Source organism: Piliocolobus tephrosceles, chromosome 6 (assembly GCF_002776525.5).
Source record: "Piliocolobus tephrosceles isolate RC106 chromosome 6, ASM277652v3, whole genome shotgun sequence".
Taxonomy (NCBI): Eukaryota; Metazoa; Chordata; class Mammalia; order Primates; family Cercopithecidae; genus Piliocolobus; species Piliocolobus tephrosceles.
The window spans coordinates 157668270-157687281 of record NC_045439.1 but is presented as its reverse complement, the minus strand read 5'-3'; the positions used below and the strand labels follow the sequence as shown (position 1 = coordinate 157687281).

At 43.3% G+C, this 19012-nt stretch overlaps 1 protein-coding gene across 2 annotated transcripts in view; it reads left to right on the top strand.

Annotated features, from left to right (window-relative positions):
* The window catches only part of OTUD7A (OTU deubiquitinase 7A), a 370674-nt gene that overhangs the window by 310731 nt on the left and 40931 nt on the right, over nt 1-19012 (top strand). The window contains exons 5-7 of one of the 2 annotated variants that reach the window (XM_023195665.1): nt 13435-13536; nt 16319-16446; nt 17230-17321. In XM_023195665.1, the coding sequence (XP_023051433.1) occupies nt 13435-13536; nt 16319-16446; nt 17230-17321 (322 nt within the window). Of the gene's footprint in view, nt 1-13434; nt 13537-16318; nt 16447-17208; nt 17322-19012 lie in introns of both variants that reach the window. The other variant, XM_023195666.2, reaches the window with a different exon arrangement.

The following is a 19012-nucleotide window of genomic DNA, read 5'->3' as shown; positions in this document are numbered from 1 at the left end:
TTTTTTTTTTTTTTTTTTTTTTTGGTTTCTGTGGGGTTTTTTTCTTTTTTTTCTTTTTATTATTACACTTTAAGTTCTAGGGTGAATGTGCACAACGTGCAGGTTTGTTACATATGTATACTTGTGCCATGTTGGTGTGCTGCACCCATCAACTCATCAGCACCCATCAACTCGTCATTTACATCAGGAATAACTCCCAATGCAATCCCTCCCCCATCCCCCCTGCCCATAATAGGCCCCAGTGTGTGATGTTCCCCTTCCTGAGTCTAAGTGATCTCATTGTTCAGTTCCCACCTATGAGTGAGAACATGCGGTGTTTGGTTTTCCGTTCTTGCTATAGTTTGCTGAGAATGATGGTTTCCAGCTGCATCCATGTCCCTACAAAGGACACAAACTCATCCTTTTTTATGGCTGCATAGTATTCCATGGTGTATATGTGCCACATTTTCTTAATCCAGTCTGTCACTGATGGATATTTGGGTTGATTCCAAGTCTTTGCTATTGTGAATAGTGCCACAATGAACATACATGTGCATGTGTCTTTATAGCAGCATGATTTATAATCCTTTGGGTATATGCCCAGTAATGGGATGGCTGGGTCATGTGGTACTTCTAGTTCTAGATCCTTGAGGAATTGCCATACTGTTTTCCATAATGGTTGAACTAGTTTACAGTCCCACCAGCAGTGTAAAAGTGTTCCTATTTCTCCACATCCTCTCCAGCACCTGTTGTTTCCTGAGTTTTTAATGATTGCCATTCTAACTGGTGTGAGATGGTATCTCACTGTGGTTTTGATTTGCATTTCTCTGATGGCCAGTGATGATGAGCATTTTTTCATGTGTCTGGTGGCTGTATGCATGTCTTCTTTTGAGAAATACCTGTTCATATGCTTTGCCCACTTTTTGATGGGGTTGCTTGTTTTTTTCTCGTAAATTTGTTTGAGTTATTTGTAGGTTCTGGATATTAGCCGTTTGTCAGATGAGTAGATTGCAAAAATTTTCTCCCATTCTGTAGGTTGCCTGTTCACTCTGATGGTAGTTTCTTTTGCTGTGCAGAAGCTCTTTAGTTTAGTTAGATCCCATTTGTCAATTTTTGCTTTTGTTGCCATTGCTTTTGGTGTTTTAGGCATGAAGTCCTTGCCCATGCCTATGTCCTGAATGGTATTACCTAGGTTTTCTTCTAGGGTTTTTATGGTATTAGGTCTAACATTTAAGTCTCTAACCCATCTTGAATTAATTTTCATATAAGGAGTAAGGAAAGGATCCAGTTTCAGCTTTCTACTTATGGCTGGCCAATTTTCCCAGCACCATTTATTAAATAGGGAATCCTTTCCCCATTTCTTGTTTCTCTCAGGTTTGTCAAAGATCAGGTGGCTGTAGATGTGTGGTATTATTTCTGAGGGCTCTGTTCTGTTCCATTGGTCTATATCTCTGTTTTGATACTACTACCATGCTCTTTTGGTTACTGTAGCCTTGTAGTATAGTTTGAAGTCAGGTAGCATGATGCCTCCAGCTTTGTTCTTTTGACTTAGGATTGTCTTGGCAATGCGGGCTCTTTTTTGGTTCCATGTGAACTTTAAAGCAGTTTTTTCCAATTCTGCGAAGAAGTCATTGGTAGCTTGATGGGGATGGCATTGAATCTATAAATTACCTTGGGCAGTATGGCCATTTTCACAATATTGATTCTTCCTATCCATGAGCATGGTATGTTCTTCCATTTGTTTGTGTCCTCTTTTATTTCACTGAGCAGTGGTTTGTAGTTCTCCTTGAAGAGGTCCTTTACATCCCTTGTAAGTTGGATTCCTAGGTATTTTATTCTCTTTGAAGCAATTGTGAATGGAAGTTCATTCATGATTTGGCTCTCTGTTTGTCTGCTACTGGTATATAAGAATGCTTGTGATTTTTGCACATTAATTTTGTATCCTGAGACTTTGCTGAAGTTGCTTATCAGCTTAAGGAGATTTTGGGCTGAGATGATGGAGTTTTCTAAATATACAATCATGTCATCTGCAAACAGGGACAATTTGACTTACTCTTTTCCTAACTGAATGCCCTTTATTTCTTTCTCTTGCCTGATTGCCCTAGCCAGAATTTCCAACACTATGTTGAATAGGAGTGGTGAGAGAGGGCATCCCTGTGTTGTGCCAGTTTTCAAAGGGAATGCTTCCAGTTTTTGCCCATTCAGTATGATATTGGCTGTGGGTTTGTCATAAATAGCTCTTATTATTTTGAGATATGTTCCATCAATACCGAATTTATTGAGAGTTTTTAGCATGAAGGGCTGTTGAATTTTGTCAAAGGCCTTTTCTGCATCTATTGAGATAATCATGTGGTTTTTGTCTTTCGTTCTGTTCAGATGCTGGATTACATTTATTGATTTGCATATGTTGAACCAGCCTTGCATCCCAGGGATGAAGCCCACTTGATCATGGTGGATAAGCTTTTAGATGTGCTGCTGGATTCGGTTTGCCAGTATTTTATTGAGGATTTTTGCATTGATGTTCATCAGGGATATTGGTCTAAAATTCTCTTTTTTTGTTGTATCTCTGCCAGGCTTTGGTATCAGGATGATGTTGGCCTCATAAAATGAGTTAGGGAGGATTTCCTCTTTTTCTGTTGTTTGGAATAGTTTCAGAAAGAATGGTACCAGCTCCTCTTTGTACCTTTGGTAGAATTCAGCTATGAATCCATCTGGTCCTGGACTTTTTTTGGTTGGTAGGCTATGATTGCCTCAATTTCAGAGCCTGATATTGGTCTATTCAGGGATTCAACTTCTTCCTGGTTTAGTCTTGGGAGAGTGTAAGTGTCCAGGAAATTATCCATTTCTTCTAGATTTTCTAGTTTATTTGCGTAGAGGTGTTTATAGTATTCTCTGATGGTAGTTTGTATTTCTGTGGGGTTGGTAGTGATATCCCCTTTATCATTTTTTATTGTGTCTATTTGATTCTTCTCTCTTTTCTTCTTTATTAGTCTTGCTAGCGGTCTATCAATTTTGTTGATCTTTTCAAAAAACCAACTCCTGCATTCATTGATTTTTTGGAGGGTTTTTTGTGTCTCTATCTCCTTCAATTCTGCTCTGATCTTAGTTATTTCTTGCCTTCTGCTAGCTTTTGAATGTGTTTGCTCTTGCTTCTCTAGTTCTTTTAATTGTGATGTTAGAGTGTCAATTTTTGATCTTTCCAGCTTTCTCTTGTGGGCATTTAGTGCTATAAATTTCCCTCTACACACTGCTTTAAATGTGTCCCAGAGATTCTGGTATGTTGTATCTTTGTTCTTATTGGTTTCAAAGAACACCTTTATTTCTGCCTTCATTTCGTTTTGTACCCAGTAGTCATTCAGGAGCAGGTTGTTCAGTTTCCATGTACTTGAGTGGTTTTGATTGAGTTTCTTAGTCCTGAGTTCTAGTTTGATTGCACTGTGGTCTGAGAGACAGTTTGTTATAATTTCTGTTCTTGTACATTTGCTGAGGAGTGCTTTACTTCCAACTATGTGGTCAATTTTGGAATAAGTGCGATGTGGTGCTAAGAAGAATGTATATTCTGTTGACTTGGGGTGGAGAGTTCTATAGATGTCTATTAGGTCTGCTTGGTGCAGAGTTGAGTTCAATCTGGATATCCTTGTTAACATTCTGTCTCATTGATCTGTCTAATGTTGACAGTGGAGTGTTAAAGTCTGCCATTATTATTGTATGGGAGTCTAAGTCTCTTTGTAAGTCTCTAAGGACTTGCTTTATGAATCTGGGTGCTCCTGTATTGGGTGCATATATGTTTAGGATAGTTAGCTCTTCCTGTTGAATTGATCCCTTTACCATTATGTAATGGCCTTCTTTGTCTCTTTTGATCTTTGATGGTTTAAAGTCTATTTTATCAGAGACTAGGATTGCAACCCCTGCTTTTTTTTGGTTCTCCATTTGCTTGGTAGATCTTCCTCCATCCCTTTATTTTGAGCCTATGTATATCTCTGCATGTGAGATGGGTCTCCTGAATACAGCAAACTGATGGGTCTTGACTCTTTAACCAATTTGCCAGTCTGTGTCTTTTAATTGGACCATTTAGTCCATTTACATTTAAGGTTAATATTGTTATATGTGAACTTGATCCTGTCATTATGATATTAACTGGTTATTTTGCTCGTTAGTTGATGCAGTTTCTTCCTAGCATCGATGGTCTTTACATTTTGGCATGTGTTTGCAATGGCTGGTACCAGTTGTTCCTTTCCATGTTTAGTGCTTCCTTCAGGGTCTCTTGTAGGGCAGGCCTGGTGGTGACAAAATCTCTAAGCATTTGCTTGTCTGTAAAGGATTTTATTTCTCCTTCACTTATAAAACTTAGTTTGGCTGGATATGAAATTCTGGGTTGAAAATTCTTTTCTTTAAGAATGTTGAATACTTGGCCCCCACTCTCTTCTGGCTTGTAGAGTTTCTGCCAAGAGATCTGCTGTTAGTCTGATGGGCTTCCCTTTGTGGGTAACCCGACCTTTCTCTCTGGCTGCCCTTAACAGTTTTTCCTTCATTTCAACTTTGGTGAATCTGACAATTATGTGTCTTGGAGTTGCTCTTCTCAAGGACTATCTTTGTGGCATTCTCTGTATTTCCTGAATTGGAAAGTTGGCCTGCCTTACTAGGTTGGGGAAATTTTCCTGGATGATATCCTGAAGAGTATTTTCCAACTGGGTTCCATTTTCCCCCTCACTTTCAATGTGCTACATTTTCTTAATCCAGTCTGTCACTGATGGACATTTGGGTTGGTTCCAAGTCTTTGCTATTGTGAATAGTGCCACAATAAACATACGTGTGCATGTGTCTTTACAGTAGCATGATTTATAATCCTTTGGGTATATCTCCAGTAATGGGATGGCTGGGTCAAATGGTATTTCTAGTTCTAGATCCTTGAGGAATTGCCACACTGTCTTCCACAATGGTTGAACTAGTTTACAGTCCCACCAACAGTGTAAAGGTGTTCCTATTTCTCCACATCATCTCCAGCACCTGTTGTTTCCTGACTTTTTAATGATTGCCATTCTAACTGGTGTGAGATGGTATCTCATTGTGGTTTTGATTTGCATTTCTCTGATGGCGAGTGATGATGAGTATTTTTTCATGTGTCTGTTGGCTGCATAAATGTCTTCTTTTGAGAAGTGTCTGTTCATATCCTGCACCCACTTTTTGATGTGGTTGTTTGCCAAAACCCAATTTTATGCATTACATTTGGTTGTTATGGCTCTTTATTCACTTTTTAAAAAACGTTCTCTCTTCTTTTGTTTTTCATGAAAATTGATATGTTAAGATTCCCAGCCAGTTCATGTAGAATGCTCACATCTCATTGTTGAATGCCCCAGTGGGGTTAATTCCTCACCCTTCTCCCAAGTGTAGAGCTCCGGACCATATGACCCTGGCTTATTCTCCTTGTATCTGTAATAAAGGCTGGAACAAGCAGAGGCCCTGCTGATCTGCACACTCTGTAGGGATGGGAAGGGGAAGGCCCTGCTATGCCTAGACACTGGCAATGAACCAGGTTGCAGAGAGTGACAGTCCAAGGGAAAGGAATTGGGGTATGGGGAGGAAGGAATATGGGAGGAATGGGATAACATGGATCTGAAGCTCTTGCTCGTTATATGGACCCATTCGATAGCCACTCCCCACCTAGGAAAAACAAGTCGGGAGTCTTAAAGAAGAATCCTCAGTCTCTACTGCAGGGGAGAGGCCAAGCGAGTGCCTCCCAGAACCAGTGGCAGAGGAATAAGCATTGTGTACAGCACCTATTCGTCAACATTTAATAGTATGATTTATCTGAAGATCTGAATATATAATGTATTTTTAAATACTGTCATCCTGTGATATAATGAAAAAATTGCCAAATTCATGTTGGTGTTACAGCGAGGGAGGAGGGAATGAGAATGAAATGGGGGAGGCAAATAGAGGGAACTTCAGTTTGTTCTTTACTCGTTTTTCTTTTCTTTTACGTTGAAAGGAACCTGCTGGAGAAATATGGCAGAGGAGTGACATTCATTTGGTTTTGAGGGATGAGTGTGTTGCTCTCGGCACTGTAGAAAATTTGAGCTCCACTTCTGCTCCTTATTCAGTAATACAGTTTTGAAATCACATAGGTCAGAGAAGTTAAAATTGGCTTGTCACAAACTCAACCATAACAAACAAAATTAGACTGGCCTTCTTTGTGATCTGATTTTGTCCTGGATGTGTGAGGGCTCCTGTGAGGGTTCAGCAGATCATGGGCAAGTTTACTTACTCCCTGTGAGCCTCAGTTTCCTTCTCTGTAAAATGGGAATAACATCCCCTGACACAGAGCTAGTTGATTTAGTGAAGGTCCTGCAGTGGGCAGGAGAACACACTAACCCAGCCAGCAGGAGCTGGAACTGTGAGGTCATCGTTATCCCAAACAACTCAGAGTCTGAAAACAGGGACGTTCGTGGCAGGGCTGGCGGCTGCACAGTGTTATGGAGGACCCAGGCACACATAGCACCCTGCTCTTCTCTCCCCAGCGGGTCAGTGCTGGCTCCATCTGGGGATGCAATATAGCTGTGGCCACATCAGGTCACACATCCTCACACTACATCATTCAGGGCAGCAAGAGAGAGCCCCTGATTATGGCCCTTGTGAAGGAGGAGCAAGCGCCAGCAGGCTTCCTGTTACACCTTGTGGGCCAGGCGACAGCAGTCCCTGGCAAGGGGGATGGTATTGCACAGATCATCTTGGATGTATGAACACTTGCACGTTGCCCCATGGGGCAGGCAAGGAGGCTTGCCTGAAAAGCCCCAGACACAAGCAGGGCTCTGTCAGCGAGGATGAGAGGGAAAAGCTACGGGGTGGGCAAAACAACGGGGTCTGCCACAGAAATGCAGACCACCTGCCTCATTAGCATATTCCCTTTCCCTCCTCTCCCTGATTGTCTACTCCTGTTGCCTGTACTCCCTGACGGCGGCCCAGAGCACTAGCAGCTGAGATCAATGCAGAGGATGAACGAGGCTGCCCACTTTAGTGTCAAATGTGTCGGGTTTCCAGGTGTTACAGCCATTCTGTTTAGTTTTATGCCTTTGTAAGCAAAGATCTTGCCATTTTATTTTACTTTGTGGCAACCCAGTTTTACTATATCCCAGCCTGGTTGTTATACACAGTTTTTAAAAGTCAAGTGAGACAGGTTGCTATTTCACAACCTAGAGAAAAAGAAGTGACTAAGTAACTGCATGTTTTTTCCAGTGATGCCCACAGCAGTCCATCCAGTGGTACTGTCAGTTAAGGCCCTTACTTGCATTTCTCAGTTAGCTTTAATAAGGTGACTTGTAGTTGATAAGAATATGCCAATTAATTAGCATAAGCATTAACATCTTCATATAATAAATAAATGTCTACTTAACTTTGTAGTATTAATACATGCTTTTGTTTAGAATTAAGGGCACAGTTATTTTTTATCAGTAGTGCCACTTCTTACAATGGAATCACTGAATCTTAACCAAAAAGCACTGAAGAGTCGATAGGGATTCAGTTTAAACAAATAACCAACAAGTTTTATTATATTAAACTTTATTAATATCACAATACATTAGGCAATAACTCTCTGACTCTAAAATAAATATACTTCTGAGAGCCTTAATTTTCAGGCATTACTTGCAGTCTTTATCCTTCATATTTCATTATTTCTATTCTGAGAGCAACAACACCTTTTATTAAAATTAGACTTTTTATTTGTACAAATTTATGGGGTACATTTGAAATTTTGTTACACATATATAATGTGTAGTGATTGAGTCAGGGTGTTCATCACCCGAGTACAATGCATTTTTGTTAAGCAGAATCACCCTATTCTGCTATCAAACATTGAATGTATTCCCTCTATCTTACTGTATGTTTGTACCCTTTAACCCACTTCTCTTCATCCTCCCCCACCACTCACCTTTCCTAGTCTCTGGTATCTGTCTTTGCACTCTCTACCTCTATGTGATCAAATCTCTAGCTCCCACATATAATTCAAAACACAGAATATTTGTCTTTTTGTGCCTGATTTATTTCACTTAGGGTAATGACCTCCAGTTTCATCCATGTTGCTGCAATGAATGACATCATTCTTGTTAATAGCTGAATGGTATTCTCCTGTGTATTTACACCACGTTTTCTTTAGCCATTGACAGATGGAATGTAGAAATGTAGAATATGTTCTGCTTCTTCAATTGTTCAAATCCTATTAATAGTTCTCTCTTTTTTAAAGAATTTTTTATTAAAATACTGTTACAACTTATTGGAAATATCTGTTATAAACATTCTCATTTGATTGAAGTTCCCAAATTGTTGAAGGCCCTAGGGAGGTGCATGTTATATTTCATCCTCCAAATAAAAACATACATATGTATGTCACTATAAGTTTCACATAACATTAGAAACTTGATACAACCATTCATAAACTTGAAGTAATTTTTAAACAATTTTAATATTATCCAAGAAGTGACACGTCAGATGACATTTGTGTCACCTGCCTAACACGTAAGACACCATCATTAGATGAGCCAGGCTATTTATCTTTTCCATAGCCACATTGTTTTGAAAAGCAGCCATGAGTGCAGGTGCACCTGTCATCAGGTTGGATAGAGTCTCCTGTGGCCATCAGCCTGGAGATTACCTTTGCCTCTCTTCTGTGCTCTTCACTCATTTCCCTCCTGTTTCCTGTATTTCTCTGGTTTTGGTTTCCACCATCATTTTGTGGAGTACATTCTCCTGAAGCTTCCTGAGAAAGAGTGAATGAAGATGTCTTGACATGGGTTCACTAGAAAACAGAACCCAAGGTAATTCCCAATGGCTATTTATTTCAGAGACACCATCCCAGATGTGTTAGCAACTAGTTTTATTGAGAAATAAGGGTGCTGTGAATTTCTTGTATTAGTCTTATGTTTTCACTTCCCTTGGGTAAATATTCATGAGTGGAATTGCTGGGTCATATGGTAAAGGTAGGTAGTAGTCCGTTTCACACTGCCATAAAGATATTACCTCAGACTGGGTAATTTACAAACAAAAGGGGTTTAATTGATTCACAGTTCAGCATGGCTGGGGAGGCCTCAGAAAACTTACAATCGTGGTGGAAGGGGAAGGGGAAGTAGGCACCTTCTTCGCAAGGCAGCAGGAGAGAGAGAGCACAGGGGAAACTGCCACTGTTAAAACCATCAGATCTGATGCGAACTCACTCACTATCATGAGAACAGCATGGGGGAAACTGCCTCCATGATTTAATCACCTACCACCTTCCCTTAACACATGGGCATTATAATTCAGGATGAGATTTGGGTGAGGACACAGAGCCAGACCACATCAGAGTATGTTGAATGGTATTAGAAATTGCCAAAAGTTTTTCTAAAATAATTGTGCCATTTTACAATCCCAACAGCAAAGTGTGAAAACTCCAGTTGCTCCATGGCCCCTTGGACATCTGTGCTAGTATGTAAAATACAACTGACCCTTGAACAGCACAGGTTTGAACTGCAGAGGTCCACTTCCACTTATATGTGGATTTTTTTCAACCAAGTGAGGATCAAAATTACAGTATTCACAGGATGCAAAATCCATGTATATGGAGGGCCAACTTCTAATACATACACGTTCCACTAAATCAACTATCAGACTTCAGTATACACAGATTTTGGTATGTGTCAGAAGGGGAAGGGCCCCAGAACCAATCCTCTGCAGATACTGGGGGATGACTGTACCATTGATTTGTGTATATTGATCTTGTATCCTGTGACCTTAAAAATTGCTTATTCGCTATGTTTTTTTGTAGCTTTCTTATGATTTTCTGTGTGAACTATCACGTTCTCTGCTAAGAAGAATAGTGTTATTTTTTCCTTTCGGATTTGCGAATACAGATTTTATTTCTTTCTCTTGACCTATTTCACTGGCTAGGACTTCTCATACTATGTTGAATAGCAGTGGAGAGAAGGGGCATCCTTGTCTTTTTCCCAGTCTTAGATGTAAAGCATTCAGTCTTTCACCACTAGGTATGATGTTAGCTATATGTTTGTGTAGATTTTTTAAATCAAGTTATGGAGATCCCCCCTATTCCTAGTTTTATGGGAATTTTTAATTATGAGTGAGTATTGAATTTTGTCAGATGCTTTTTCTGCATTCATGATATGATTATGTGATTTTTCTTCTGTAGCCCATTAATATGGTGAATTATATTGATTGATTTTCAAATATTAAACCATGCTTGCATCCCTTGGACATGGTATATAGTTCTTTGTATATGTCACTGTGTTCTACTTGTTTATATTTTCTTATGAATTTTGCATCATATTCATGAGAGGTGTTAGTCTGCACTTTTCTCTTTTTGTACTTTCTTTGTTTGATTTTGGTATCAGGGTAATGTTGGCTATTTTCTGGAGGAGCTTGTATAATGTTGGTTGTTGTTAAGTATACCTCTTGGTATAACCTTTTTGGGAATTGTTCTAGTTATTACATTATATACACATACTTTATCAAAGTCTATTGGTATTGACATTTTACTACTATTGGCGAAGCATATAAACCTTACCTGCCTTTTTGCTTCTTTATTCTCTACCATTTATAATAAAATTTATTTATTTGTAAATGTTTATTCAACATACATTGAGACATATAAACAGGCAATGTCATAATTTTTGCTTTAACCATCAGACATCATTTAGAAATCTCAAGAGGAGAAGGAAAGTCTATTATATTTGCGCATATTTTTGTTCTTTCCATGTTCTTCCTTCTTTATATGCCAAAATGCCTTCTTTTATCATTTCCTTTCTGCCTAGAGAACTTCCTTTAGCCATTTATTTAAGGTAGGTTTGCTAGGAACAAAATCTCCTAGCTTTACTTCATCTGAGAATATATCTGTCTCTCGCTTATTACTGAAGAATATTTTTGCTAGCTTTAGAATTCTGGGCTGACAGTTATTTTCTTTCAGCACTTAAAAAATGTTATCCTGGGTGGGCGTGGTGGCTCACGCCTATAATTCCAGCACTTTGGGAGGCCAAGGCAGGCAGATCACTTGAGGTCAGGAGTTCGAGACTAGCCTGGCCAACATGGTAAAACCCCATCTGTACTAAAAATACCAAAAATTAGCCAAGTTTGGTGGTGCATCTCCGTGTCCCAGCTACTTGGGAGGCTGAGGCAGGAAAATCACTTGGGTTGGAACCCAAGAGGCGGAGGTTGCAGTGAGCTGAGATGGCACCACTGCACTCTAGCCTGGGTGACAGAGCAAGACTCTGTCTCAAAAAATAAAAATGTTATCCTGTTTCCTTCCGGCCTACGTGGTAGCTAATGAGAAATCCACTGTCTTTAAAATTGTTTTTCCCATATAAGTAAGGCGTTGTTTCTCCTTGGCAGTTTTTAAGGTTTCTTTCTTTGTCTTTAGTTTTTAGAAGTTTGACTATGATATTTTGGCATGAGTTTCTATGGGTTTTTGTCCGTTCAGGGTTTGCTGAGCTTCTTGAATCTGTATGTTTGTTTGTTCATTTGCAAAAATTGGGAACTTTTTAGTGATTATTTCTTTGAGTACTTTTTTAGCTGTATCCTATTTCTCCTCTTCTACAGGACTCCAGACTTTTGTCACAGTCCCACATCTTCCTCAGTTGTGTTCTGTATATGTGTGTTTCTTTTAAGTCTAATTTTTCTCTATTGTTCAAATTGGGTAATTTCTATGTTCTACCTTTATATTACATTGATTCTTGTTCTCTTCTCTCCAGTCTGCTTTTCAGCACATCCACTGAGTTTTTAAAATCAGATTTGTATTTTTCAGTCCCTATTATATCTGCCCATATTTTTATTCTTTATTTGGCTCTATTTTGTATCTTCTATTGCTTTGATAAGACTTTCTATGTCTTTACTATATTTTCTGTTTTTTCATTTGTCTTAGGTATGTTTGTAATTGCTTGTTGAAGTCTTCTTAGGATGACTACTTTTAAATCCCAGTCAGATAAACTCTAACATCTGTCATCTCAGTTTTCATATTTTTTCTTATTCTGTTTGAAATCTTTCTGGTTCTTGGTATAAGTGATTTTTTTTTTTTTATTTAAGAGGGTATATATTGGGTATTAAGTTATAGGACTCTGGGTCTTACCTAAATCTTGTGTTTTAGCAGACCTCCTGACGCCAGTCTGGTAGGTTCAGGGGGCCATTGCCTGACAACTGCCAGAGGGTCATTGAAGTATAGGTTCCCCCTCTGCCCCTGTAGATACCTGGGGAATGGGCTTGGTACTTCTTGGCAGGGGTACTCCCTAGCTGAGAGGAGGCGGAGATTCTCATTACAGCCAGATGAGTGTGAAAATCCAGGCTCCCTATGTGTCCTCTGAAGATAGAGGGCAAGGTGCTTACTACCACCCAGTAGGGTTGAGGTCTTGGCATTGAACTCAGCCTTCTCTGACACTCCCCAGGCAATGGAGCAGGCAGTGATGAGCACTTTGTTACAGGCTGGTGAGGGTGGAAGTCTAGGCTTCCCACTAGACCGTTGCTGGCAGGGGTGGTAGTCGGTCTGTAATTTTTTCTGCGGCATTTGGCTGGAATAGAAGAGGAAATGTCTAAGCAGCTACTGTCTTGCTAAGCTGCCCCTTTCCTGGTATTCTGTCTAGAGAGAGCATGCTTTTTCTTTTCTGTCTTCTTTCTGTTTTTTTGTTTGTTTGGTTTTTTGGTGTTTTTTTGTTTGTTTTTTTGTTTGTTTGTTTGTTTTTTGTTTGTTTGTGTTTTTTTTGTGGCCTGCTCTCATTGGTGTTTCTAGGTTCCAGTTTCTACAGTATCTAGTCTGGGATATGTTAGGCAAAAAGAAACTCCAGGGAACCCACCATTATGTCATTCCTCAAGTCTCAGGGTCCTAGCTAGTCTGCCACTTCTTCTCCAATTTTCAGAGTCTTCTAATATGATTTTATACATAATTTTTTCAGGGCTTTTCATTGTACTTAGTAAGAGGAATAGGAAAAAGTACATCTGCTCTATCTTCCCTGAAGTAGAAGTCTCTAAATGTAAATGTTCATGAAATTTAACATGACTACACCTACATAGCTGTAATGGTTTTGATGAATCAAATGAAATATGAACTGTACTTTCAAAGGTATGAGTGCATCAAAAAACCTAGATGGCTAAAGGAAAAAATAGCTTTCAGGAGGGAAAGCTGTACTCAAGGAAATGACAGAGAAATTTTTTATCTTGTGTAAAATACGTTTTCAGATTCAAGGAGAGAAGGTACTGGCCTTGAGTTTCTTAATGCTCATGCTAATTGATGGGAGGATTTGGCCACTTCTTGTCCTCAAAGGGAAAAGAAATCTGTATTTTATTTGAGGAGAGAAGTAGCCATACTGTTCCCCCTTTCTACTGAAACCTGTAGAAAATCTATCCCTGATGTTTGTGCCTCCTTAGCAAACACCCCCAATGGCCCCTGCCTTTTCTGGGATCCTGTTCTAAAGTGAGCTTCTGTTCCAGGTCGCCTGAACTGGTGGTCCACTGTGTGCACAAGCTGTAAACGGCTTCTTCCTCTGGCCACGACAGGGGATGGGAACTGCCTTTTACATGCCGCCTCACTGGGTAAGCTCTGCAGCACAGACAGAGGGTAGCCAGGCTCCAGGCCTGCGCAAGGAAAGACATATGCTATTGAAGGAAAGACATGTTATTGAAGGAAAGATATATGCTAAATAGAGTCACCCATGTCACTGTCATCTGGGAAAGTCCCCAGGAGATAGAGCTAACAATCCTGGCCCTTCTTGTCAAGTAGCTTGCAGTTGGTAGAGAGACAGAATACACATAAGAAAAGACCTGGCGTGAGAGAAGGAGGCCTTAAGCATAGCCACAGGGATGGGACTTAGAGACTATTGCCTGGTACAAATAAAAAGGACTTCCTGGAGGAGGTGGGATCTTTACTGAAACTTGAAGAACTTCAGAGACTAGAAGAGGACATTGCAGGCAGGGAGACCCTGCAGATAAAGCATAAAGGCAGGAATGGACAGGGTGTTTGGAGGTAGGGGTGAACAGGTAAGGCTGGAGCAGGAAGTTTTGGGAGCAGTGCATGAGGCTGAGTAAATGAGGATCCACTACATTGACAGCAGTCAACAATTGGCCTGGACTAATGGAAACAGACGTAGGTACTGCTCAGATAAATCACAGGGGAGTCAGCATACTCAGAATATACCGCAGAGATCAGCAGCCTTGTCCAACACAGACGTGAGCTTCCCAATCACACAGAGCCACACAACACAGAAATGTTTGGATAATTGAGGATCATCATCGACTTTCTGGAACCTCAGTTATCCCTTTAGGCCCAGCATTAGATGCACAAGGCCGAATCCATTTTGATAGGTGAGTCTGGGTTTGCACCAGGGACCATCAGGGCTGGTTGCTCCCTACCCGCTCTGGAGGATAGCGCCTCTCCAAAACACGTGACCCTCACACAGGAATGCGGTCCTTGGTCAAACTCGCATCCCCAACAGACGTGGCTTTAACTGGGTGCTGTGACCTACCTCAAGGGCCAGCCCCCAGACCTCTCTCTTTGGACCTGCAGTGAGGCCTAATCAGCAAGAGGTAGGTGAGATAAGACTGTAACGGGCTTCAAGGGAAATACATCAGGGTTTTGGAAGGGTCCCAGAGGAGGATGGAGACCAAGAGCAAGGGAAACATTCCCCAGACTTGACCTGCAGTGAGGAAAGGCAAGGCACCCACTTACCTGCTTCATCTCCATGTCATTGGAGCACACTCTGCTTGTTGGCATTGCAAAAGTAGTCCACGTTCACCATGGTGAGAAAATGAAAATCAGTGACCCCCACCCAGCGGCGGCCGCTCTTAACAGTCTGGTGGTGTCATCGTCTTCCAATCTTCTGTCTATTCTTTAGGTGAAATGATGATCTTGCTGTGTTCACAGTCTTGAATGCAACATTTTCCCTTACGACTTGAGAATTTTCCCTGCTGTTATCTTTCAGACACATGATTTTCAGTAGTTGGGTCATATTTCATCATAGTGGTTAATATTAACTATTCCCATATTATTGAGCATATTTTGCCTTGTTCTTTGTAAAACCTGGGGAAAGAATCTGAAAGAATAAATCTCTCATCTGTGTCAAACAGCAGCCTCATTGTGAAGTCTGGATCATGGAAATGCTTTTGTCCCTTGCATATCCAAGGATGCCCAGCCAGTTGAGCCTTTGAAAACATCAGTTCATGTTAACTCTCCTTCTGAAAACTCTCCAGAGGCTCACAGCTCCCTTGAGAGCCCCCTTTTCACTCTCCCTCTCCCCTCAATCCCACTCTAGCCATCTTTCCCTCTTGCCTTTTCTCAAGTACTGCCACCTCCGGGTATGTCCCTGGCCTTTCGCTGTGCTGGGACAGCAACTTGACTCCTTCCTCCACCCATTTAAGCCTTTGCTCCTATGTCTCCATTCATGCCACAGCAAATCTGCCTGCCTCACCTCTCCTCATGGAGCTGCCACCCTCAGCATCGTACACTCTGTGCCAACCTCATGGCTGCCTCACTTCCCACTTCCCCACAATATGTGCTCCATGAGATTTTAGGAACTTCATGTGTCCCAGTCACTGCCATGCATATTGCCAGCACCTAGAATGAGTAGGTGGGTAGATGGATGGATGGATGGATGGATGGATGGATGGATGGATGGATTCCCCTGTGCTTTCCCTTGCAGCCAGGGCTGCCCTTCTTTTGAGCACTTCTCCCACGAGTTGGGGTTCTTGACCACATCTGAGCTGCCAAGAGCACATTTTCAGAGATGGTTCATTTCCCTCTATATCCTCTCAGCACTTGACACAGGGGGAGACCCTCCCGCTGGTAAGCAGGCACTCTCTCGTGGGCCTGGTGTGTGCAGTGGTGTCACTGACACTCTGCTTCTCAGGAAGCTGAGATGCCTCAGGGCTGGAGATGAGGGAAATGGCAGGCCCTGGAGAAGCCAGGATGCTAATGGCCTCCCTCGCCTGGAGCCCTCCATGAGGACACTGGACAGTCTGTCCCTGTCCCCTAGTCAGTCCCCCACCCAAATGTAAGACTTGGATAATGACCATTAGGTCCTCAAAGCAAACCAGCAACATTGACAGTAGGTTGCCAAGGGCACCAGAGAGGAAAAGCACTTGATTTTCACCCACTATTATTTTGCTAAGAACAGGATGTGCTGCTTCATTCACCTACTTGCCTTAATGGGAAGCCTCAGGAAGAAGCTAGAAGGGAATTAACAGAACCGCTGAGTAAGGAGGCTGCTCTGCGTGCAGACAGGAGGCCCTCCCAGTGGGTCGTGGTAGTTTGCATCACCTCTGGCTTGTCTTTTCCTCACGTCCTTTCTCTCCTGTGTTCTCCATGGCCTCCTGGCTCCAGGAATGTGGGGGTTTCACGACCGGGACCTGGTGTTACGGAAAGCTCTCTATACCATGATGAGGACGGGAGCCGAGAGGGAAGCCCTGAAGCGGAGGTGGAGGTGGCAGCAGACGCAGCAGAATAAGGAGGTTGGTATCCACTGGCATGGCCGGAGGCCGGGACCCAGGTCAGGTGCCGCCTCGGGCCATGGTCAAGTCCAGAGCATGATCCCTAGTTCCCAGACTGTCTTAAGAGGGGAGGCACAAACAGCCCCTGGGATCCGGAAAGTCGCCTGCTTTTAAGCCCATGGAGGAGGAGCCTGTTGAAATAGCAGAGTCTCGGCAGACAGCAACTATGCGTCCACTTGTGCTTCCTTAAGGCGTGATTATGAAAGCTGCCTACCTTCATTCCCAAAAGCATCCTGGCTTGGATGATGAGTTCTATATATGGCCGCCCGCTGTCAGGTGCAGCCCATGGCTCTAGCCCCTGTGTGTGAGCTCAGTCCAAAGGGATTCCCAATTGTCCCCAAGCATGGTAAATATGAGGACCTTGCTCTCCTAGAAGAATCCGCCTGCTTTCTGACTACAGTTGATCCATTATCCCTTTAAACTTTGTACTGGCCAGCCACAGTTAGGTGCATGCACAGGTTAATGCTCGGTCATCCCCAGCCCCTGAGAATGACCCTTGTTGGTGGGCAGATTCCCAACAGCTCTGGAATTCGAGCTTGGAGCTTTTGAAAATATAGTGTGCATAGCAAAGGTGGCCAACAGGGTGCAGTTAGTGTAGTTGGTAGCTACCTACAGATGTGCCTGGCCTGGGTCTCCGTGAGGCTGGTCTGGGTTGGGAGGGTGAGGAGAGAAGGGCAGCGCAGCTGTGGCGCCCCCGCTTCTGAGCCAGTTCCCCTCTGCCAGTCAGGGCTGGTGTACACGGAGGAGGAGTGGGAGCGGGAGTGGACGGAGCTGCTGAAGCTGGCCTCCAGTGAGCCGCGCACACACTTCAGCAAGAACGGCGGCACAGGCGGGGGGTAAGTTCTGCCCCTGCTCTCCCCAGAACTCACCTCCAGCTCCAGGCCACCCAGGGCTACACACAGCAGGGGTGGATGGCACGGGGGGAATGTGGGACCCTCATGCTGTGGAAGACAGAAAGATTCCAGCTTTCCAGCATTAGCTTCAAGACAAGGATGCACCGAAGGACTGTGGGTGATGGCTGGCCCCTGCCAGGTGCTGGTGGAAGGGTACGCAGCCCCCATAGGCACTATGCAGGCAGAGGTGAGCTCACATGAGCTGCCTCCAGGCCACTTTCCTTGAAGATTGTTATATAGACCAGGTGAGGTGTGCGCCCTCAGGGCACAGCTGGCCTCTGGAGGTCACACGTGATGGTGAGCGTTCCCACACATTGCCATAGCGCGGACCTGGCTCTGAAGTTTGGATTTTTTCCCCAACTAATTAATTTGTGGCTTCAAGAAGTCACCCTGAAAGCAGAAGCTCATTAAGCTAGCCTGGTGTTTCCCAGATGAGCTCCGTGGATATTTTATGTGTTCCCAGCAAAAAGGCTCCACATCTGTGCATGTTTAGGACTAGCTTGTTCCTACAGAACCACCTTGGATGTTCTAGCGTCGAATGAAGAGTGTGGCCAGACCAACAGGGCAGCCACAGAGCCTTGACCGTGGCTTATTCTTCAGTTCGTATTCTCTGGAACCTGAAAGCAAAGGTGTTGCTCCTAGAAAAGGTCTCAGCCAAACATGAGAAAGTGTGAGCAGTAACCCAGGGAGACCCACGGAAGGAGGATTGCATGCAGCTCCAGGCTGCCCTCAGGCTCATGGGCCCTGCAGCGGGCGCCTGGGTCCTCATCCACCCACCAAGGCAGGGCCTAGTGCCTCATGGGTCAGCTCTCCCTGGAGGCCCTGGCTGGAAAAGAGGCTCCCACAGAGCTTCAGCAGCATCAGTGGCATCTGAGACCATGTTTACAGATGAGATCGTTAGAAACCCACGTACGCTGGCACACCCTTCCTCCATGTTTTAAGGCTATGGTATGTCTGTACCAACAGCCTGTCTTGGTAGGACATTTGAGGACAAGCATTCTGAAGACTTAGTCGACTGGAAAACTGCTCTCTTCCTCTGCACACCTCCCAAGTCCTACCTGTGATGGGTCTTAAGCGTTCCCTCACGTCGTTTTCACGGTTGCCTCTCTCCCTCCTGCCACAGGGCAGATGCCTGATACATGCTGGCAGACTGGATCCAGTCCAGGTGTCTCTGCCAGGGACAGAGAGGAGTGGGGAAAGATAGCAGCAATGATGACAGTAATCACAGGTGATCATCACATACACGTCTCCTGAGTACCCCCATCCAGGAAGAGCTTCCCCCAAGGTCCCATGGCTGGTCAGCCCGTCTGACTCCTAAGGCCACAGCCTGGTCCCCTGCTGCCTGCTCCCTGGGGCCCGAGGGATTCAGATGCTAATGGGGACATAGGGGCCACTTGGTGTCTGTCCCTATCTCCCACAGAGTCTGAGTGATCAACTGTAAGCTAACAAAAGGATTAGGTCCCTTTAGGAATATCCAAAATGGCCCAGACATTGTCCCATTTAGTAGGATAGCCTGGTCCCCTCCCCCTGGAAGCCACAGTTCTGGTTGCCACATCACAAAAGAGAAGAAAGAACTCGGGGAATGGCCAGAGAGGGGAAACTAAACCAAGGCTGGACGGGAGTGACCCCATCAG